The sequence below is a fragment of the Euprymna scolopes genome, chromosome 1, assembly GCF_053919585.1.
Source record: "Euprymna scolopes isolate OS-2025 chromosome 1, ASM5391958v1, whole genome shotgun sequence".
In the NCBI taxonomy this organism is placed as follows: Eukaryota; Metazoa; Mollusca; class Cephalopoda; order Sepiida; family Sepiolidae; genus Euprymna; species Euprymna scolopes.
Genome location: NC_136482.1, coordinates 28,140,677 through 28,148,358, shown reverse-complemented (window position 1 = coordinate 28,148,358; position 7,682 = coordinate 28,140,677). Strand labels below are relative to the sequence as shown.

The 7,682-nt window shown below is 32.7% G+C and overlaps 1 protein-coding gene across 1 annotated transcript in view; it reads left to right on the top strand.

Annotated features, from left to right (window-relative positions):
• Window positions 1–978: 978 nt before the first annotated feature.
• LOC145290515 (uncharacterized) overlaps window positions 979–7,682 on the top strand; it is a 107,229-nt gene continuing 100,525 nt past the window's right edge. Inside the window, exon 1 of the mRNA XM_080136495.1 lies at window positions 979–2,172. Coding sequence (XP_079992621.1) covers window positions 1,678–2,172 — 495 coding nt within the window. The 5' untranslated portion in view covers window positions 979–1,677. The remainder of the gene's footprint in view (window positions 2,173–7,682) is intronic.

Below are 7,682 nucleotides of genomic sequence, written 5' to 3'. Positions count from 1 at the left end.
TGCTTATGGAAGATGCAGACGCAAAGTTGCCAGAGATTGAGTTGTAAAATGGATAAGTACTGAGTTGAACACATCTTCAAATAGAATAGCTTATGATATAAGAAATAGTGAGACGAATGAACTGATGTAAATAATTAAAATAGAGAGAAAGAGGAAGGAAAGGAAAGCGGAAATGAAGAAAGGTCTATTACGACTAGGGCTATAACAAGAGAATATTCTTTTCATTGTTCTGACTCTCGGCTATATATCCAACAGTTAGACACAATTAATTAATCGAGAACCACATCACTCTATCTAAAAACATATAAGATATTAACTGATATATACTACAGAGTCAAAATAATGAAAAGAATATTCTCTTGTCATGGCCATAATTATGACATCACAATGTATTCTGACTTTGTGAAATACTTTAAGTTTGTAATAATGTAAATAATTAAAAGAAAGATAAAAAAAAGAGGAACGAGGAAAGAGAGGAGAAAAGGGAAGATATGGGGAGAAAGGAAGAAAAGGAAAGAAAGAAGCATATTACCTATCACACCTCAATGTATTTTGATTTTGTGAAATCCTTTGACTTTTTAATGGGATCGTGGAAATAATTAAAGACAGAAATAGGAGAGGAGGAAAGGATATATATAGAGACGACGAGAAAACAGAAAGATACAGAAAAGAGAAAGAGTGGAAAAAGATATATTATGACATTACTATGCATTTTGGCTGTGTGAAATCCTTTGATTTTATAATTTTTGTAAAAAAAAAACTTGGTTAACAAATTTCATGGTTAAGAAATTATATATTTCATAATATATATATAATAGATACTGATACAGCTGGTCAAGATTGATCTAATAATCATTAAAACGTAAAATAAAATAAATAAAACTGAAAACAGTAAAAAAAATAATAATAATAACAACAACAACAACAACAATAATTAAGCGTCTGCTTCGCCATGCTTCTACTCGGCGCATGCGCATTGCCGTATCTTGTGTACTTCCGCTACGTCAAGCTGAGCAACAAACCGCCAGTCAGTCAGTCAGAATGAGAAAGGAGGAGTCAACAGATTTGATCCTCATCACTTAATGATGCATCATCACTTTAATTATCATGACTAGAAAAGATGGGATTGCTGTTGCTGGAGACTAGATCTCCCACGTCTTTCATCATCAAAAGGCCTCTTAAATGTGTTTCTACTATTTTCAGTATCTCTCCTCTCAATTCTGACATTCCTTTTCCTGCTTCCATGATATAACCGTTAAGTTAACAACGCAGCCTCTTTCCCCCTCCTTCTCTTGTTTTTCTTCTTCTACTAAAAAGAAACCTCTTTCCTCACTACTCTTTATTTTATTATTTCATTTTTTTTTTTTATTTGGCTCTTTAATAACTACCGACCATCAAGCTAACAGTTAAGTTAGTGAATCATTCGTAAAAGAAAAAAAAAAGAGAGAAACAAACAAAAGTAGCAACCATGATATTATTTCACCAGGTAACTGTTCGGCATAACTATTATCTTTCATCTTCTTCTTTTTATCATTTACAACAACACGCCCCGCAAAAAACACACAGCCGAGCACGTTCGCCATTCTTCTTGGAAAACTCCAAAAACTCCCCCCAAAACCCGGAAGAACGGTCCTGCTCACCTTGGCCCTTCATCCCTTCTTCCCCGTGTCCACTACTATGAACCATAGAGTTGTTAATATCAGCAAGATAAGGAATTTTAAAAGGCTCAAAATGAAGATCAACGAAAAAAGTCTAATCCACTACGCGAACTCTAAAAGCATCTCCGACAAAGAGGGTTACCTCCTCAAAAAGGGCGAGGTGAACAAGTCCTTTCAACGGAGCTGGTTCGTTCTTAAGGGGAACCTCCTGTTCTACTACTACAAAAAGAACGACAAGGAACCTGTGGGGGTTGTGGTTTTGGAAGGGTGCACGATCGAGTTGGCCGCTGCCCATCACATCAACAACGGGTCCGCCAACAACGGCTCTTCTGGGGCTGCCATGTCTACTGAATCCTTCACCTTCGAAATTGTCTTTCCTCGGTCTGGGGCGAGGACCTATGTCCTCAGTGCAGCCTCCCAGGAAGAAATGGAAAGTTGGATGAAGGCCCTTACCTGTGCCAGCTATGATTACCTAAAGATGATGGTCACAGAGCTGCAAAGGCAATTGGAAGAGGTGAGAAAGAAACTATTTTTACCGTTTTGTTTCGTTGGTATTATTGCACATTTTCACTTTATCTCCACCCCTCGCCCTACACTCCATATTAAAATAAATGAGATTCTACTCTTTCTTAAACGACCTGAAAGAAAAAAATGATCGAAGAAAAAAACAAAAACAAAACAATACAGTTATTTTAAAATATAAAGTGGGAATCCAGTTTCGCATAAATTAACATAAAATAATTCTTTACTTCCGGACTATTCTAGCATTTTAGTGCAGTTAACCATTTTTTAGGCGATTACGTGATTTTTATGCCCTTGTCACTTGAACTTATGGCTAGTGGTAAACTTTAAAGTTTAAATGGCCTATAAATGAAAGATTATTTTACATTAATGTATAGGCGAAATTGATATCCTACTTTAATTTCTAGGTACTAGTGCAGAGAGTGATCCGGACGTAAATAATAACGTTATTATTTAAAAAGCTATTTTTAACATGAGGAGGGAGGGTGTTTTGTGTCTATTGTATACCTTACAATTGAATGAAAAAACATATCATAAAACTTTAATTAAACTTGGAAATACGATTTAAAAAATAGCGCGGATCACTCTCTGCACTAGCACCAATTTCTAAAATATTTTTTCGTAATCGCCTAAAAAAGTAGCATCTCATTTTTCTGGTAAGGGGGTGCAATTTAATTAAGTGTGCTGAATCTATAAATTTAGTTTTTTTTGTGGGTGTCTATGGAGTCTTTAATACTGTACGTCTTGGTTGAGGAGCACAAATGATTATCATCATCGAAAGTCGATAAAGCATCGTTCATTTATAAGATTGTCAAATTGATAGTAATATTTGACTAAAAGTAAGGTTAATGTGACAGTTTTAAGTGTCAAAAATCAATGATTTTAAATCATTTTCGAATTTCTTACAGCCACGACAAAAATTGCATGAACCTTTTTAAAATTATTTTATATTAGCGCACTTATAGATCCGTGCTGAAATAACGTTATTATTTAAAAAAAAAAAACATTCTTAACATAGGGAGGGGAGGGTGTTTTGTACCTATTCTATACTACAATTGAATAAAAAAAAACATCATAAAACTTTAATTAAACTTGGAAATACGATTTAAAAAATAGCGCGGATCAGTAAGTGCACTAGCACCTAATAAAATTATAAGATACTTCCATACGTATGTTTCCGCGATTACGAAATAGAATTTAATTATTTATTATTAATCGAATATTTATTGAAATAAAATCACAAAATAAAACGAAATTTTAAAAATCCGATTAAACAATAATCTCGTTACGAAATCAGTTTTTGAATATTTGAATAAAGGAGTAATGATAAAAAGATTCCCAAAACCTTGACACAATAATAGATTTTTATCGATTTTTTTGTTTTACGAAATCAGTTTATTTTTAAACTAAAAGAAAAAAAAGAAAAAAAAAAAACCCAAACAAACGATTGTCTTTTTAATCGATTAATAACCATGTATTGCATAATTGGTACTTCTGCTGTTTAAGGGCCATGCCGGGCATGCCCCCCCCCTTTTTTTTTTTTTAAGTATTTAAGATAAATTCAATTTCTGTGGTATATTTTGTTTATTAAATTGTTAGGTGAAAGTATCGAATAGTTAACAAAGCCCTCTTCCCTAGGTTTCTAAATAATAACGATATTATTTCAGCACGGTTCATAAGCTGCAGAAGTTCGTTATAATTATGTTTTCTTTTTATAAAAATCAACTGATTTTTTTTAATACTATTACTACTACTGCAGATTCAGGTAAATTCCTATTTCGGTCACGTAAATTATTACGAGTAAAATGGGATCCAGTATTATTCTTAAGCAACTAATTTTTGCATAATAGTAAAAATAAAAAGGGATGGGAGTGCTTCTACAGAATTTCAACTGAATCAAACAGACTTTTGTCAAATTAAACCTAAAACTTGGGTTAAGTTTAGATTAGGCTAAAAATAAAAGCAACAAAAAAACAATCCGGTTCGGTCCAAAGTACAAATAAAAACAACAATAATAATATTAGTAAAGTACAGAATAGCTAACAGTCGAAAACTCGTAAACAATTCAAATAAATAAAGCCAACAAATAGTAGTCATCTTTTTAACTGTGTCGAGAAAGATTGCCGCGGAGGGTTCCTATTACACAAGGGTCTGGCTTGCCGGGAGCCCGTCCTTGACTTTTCGTCAAGGATAGCAAATTTCAACAATTAAGGATATTTTAAGTCGGGTGGGCCTGGGCCTCTAGAGTAAATGTGGCATTGTGGTGGTTGCAATGAGTAGGATAGACAGAGGCTGACACCCTCTCTCCTCGATTTTTATTTTTATTTTTTATTTTTTTCATAGCCTTGTGTCTACTTTGTTTAACCTGTATTGATAAATGTTACTTTTAAGTGTAACACAATGCCGACCATTCTAGTTTGTGATTGTAGGGTTTTTTTTTTTCAAGGCCGCTGAATTCTGAAAACGAATTTGGCATTTAAACCATTTCTACGGAATGTTTTCTTACTAGGTACGTGAAAAATGTATAAACATCCCCTCTTACTTAAACATTCACCAAAAATCAGGAAATTAACCGATTTTAATGAAATTTTCAGTGTCTATCAAATAATGATTACGGAATATAATGAACTCATTGTTTTTGTTTAAATCTTAGTAGAAATGTATTGTTTTGTTTGAATAAAAAATACCTTTACTAAAGTTATGGTTTTCTGAAGTAAAAAAAAAAAAAAATGCATGAATTTATTTTTGCTTTTTTTATGAAAATAAAGCATCGAAAATTATAACAATTAAAAAAAAATATTATTTTTACAGGAACATTACGAAAAAAGCCCCTGAAGTCCATATTAATGAATTCGATATAACTCTAAGAAAAATGAATTTCTCGAACTACCGATACATTGAATTAAGCATTGTTTATTTAATGTATATAATTACATGTTTCGTATAATTTTTAAATGTAAGATTCTAATATTCTTCTTGCTTGCATGAATGTGAAACTTTCAGCATAACATTTTATTTTATTTTTTTAATTTAGAAGCAGGAACATAGAAAAATAATTAAATTAAAAAATGGTAAAAATCATACAAACGTTCACGATACGGATGCACGTCTAGGGGAAAAAAAGAAAAGAAAACCACCACCTCCTACCTCCCTTTAACTACCTGACGTCATTTTCAGATGTAAGAAATTATTTCTCACATCCCAATTTACTCTCTGCAGAGGCAAAAAAATCCACAAATAAAAAAGCCATACCTTTCAAACTCAAAATTTGTTCAAAAGTAACAGCAATGAAAGTTTATTGGTTCTGGTATTGTTCATTTGCGAAACGGTGACCAGTTTTGTCTCTATTGCGTAGCACCAGTAGTATGAACTCCTATTGACGGAGTGGTAGTTTGTCCTTCTCGAAAGGATCCATGTATGTTCATGGTGGACTTGGCGGAAGTGTTAGTGCCTATAATTAGGCATAATGCGAGTAACTTCGGACTGTAGTTGAATTGAGATAAGATCCAATATTTGGTAAATAAAACGTGAAGAAATGTTCATCAATGTCATCCTGTAATTAAGATAATTTCAGCAATATAAAATTGTTTCTGCTTGTAGAGATGTGATCCTTTGTTCACCAACAGTTTGGTGATACAACATGAAGTAATTGACGTTGCTCCCTTCTCGTGTGGGAGCCGCTTATTTGGAGTCCATCCCTTTGCTGAAAAATAAAAGCATGATGCAAAAAAAGGTGCCAAGCAAATCACTTGACACATTCAAAATTAACCAATGACGCCCGACCCCCATAACTGTGTGGGCGGCCTAAACAAGAAAGATGGCGAATGTATATGGAATTTCTCACACCCTGCCAAGGGAGGAGGGAGTAATGGATAATCATTACTTTTTCCCAGTACAAATTAATTAATACGGTCGGATAAATGACAAATAGCAAGTTAATCCAATAAACATAAGTCTTAATTCAGGCAAATTTATAATTTCAATATGTTTTAGTTCAGTTAAACTTCTTATTTTATATGTGTTTGTTTGTTGATGTATTGAATCTTCTTAGTATGATTCAAATTGAGATTCAATAATTATAACTTTAATTCAGTTAAAACTACTTAATATTAATGTGTGCCACTGTCTGCTGTCAATTTAAACTTCAATAATCCGTATGCATCCAGATATTAGCTAATTTTCACGATGTAGAATGATCTGCGGAGCATCATCCTTACAATTTGAACAAAACCACTCCCCTAAGGTATCTTGCTGATTAACTCCTACTAGGTATCCCAAACCAACATCTTATTTTCATTATATCTAAAAAGAAATGAATGTGGTCATATAGATTTTTGTAAACCATAAACAAAAGTACAAAATTTATTTTGGTAGCTCAATTAGCCATCAAGTTATGATCGTTCAAAGTTTGTCGGAAAGTTGAAAATTTGCTATCTGGTCCAGAATCCAAATTTCATAGTATATAACTAAAACTGTAAGCTAACAAGTGAAAAATCCTTATAAATGTAATGTTATCTTGTAGTAAATGAAAATTAATACTAATGAAAGCAATAATTATTAGATGAAACCAACCTAAACACTAGGCAAAATCCCACTACCAACGAGAAAAAAGTGCAAATATGACACGGAAATGCAACTTTGTTCATTTCATATCAATTTCATTTCAACAGCTAATGTATTGAATCTTCTTAGTATGATTCATAACACATTAGAGATCAAGATAATTTTTTCTTTTAATTATAAATTGATAAAACCATTCAATTGTGGACCATGTAAAAGCAGTCGAACAAACAATTTGGTAAAAAGGGTTAAAAAAAATGAGTCAAAAGTATGTGTTACTGAAATTGCTGTAAAAATGTAACGATTGGAGGTAGAAGCTTAAAACTTTGCAACTTTACTAATTTTTGGGTGAGGAATTAAAAAAATGTTTGCCTTGTTTCTAATAACAAAATTTTTTGCCACAGAAGTATTTTTACTTTCGCGAATTTAAACTCACCAAAAAAAACAAAAAAGGACAGACAGCAATAAGATTTAGAAATTTGTTATACAAAAAGTCACAAGTCATTTTTTCAAGCATTGAAAAACTTTCAACTTAAAAGACAAGAAAACAAGAAAGATATTTTCTAGGCAGAGGTCTACGATTCCTTTCTTTATTGATTTTCTCTCAGAATTCTTTCATAGGCTTCTGCTATGGTAGATATATCGAACACTCCAAATCCTACCATTACTTGAAACTGGCATTACCGAAAAACCCCATCTGTAAACAAATGCTGACTCTACCTGTGCAATGTCATCTGACAAAGGCCATTGAAAAACATCTTTTCTACCTTTAGTTTGCGATAAAAATTTTATTACAGTGCTGGATGCAGATATAACCTCAATGACTTGGCCAATGTAAAAGTTGATGTCATAGTAGACAGCAACCCATTGTCCTTGATGCTCATAAGTAAAGATATCCTGAGATGGTTCTTCATCACAATTGCAGGAGTTATCTGAATGTTC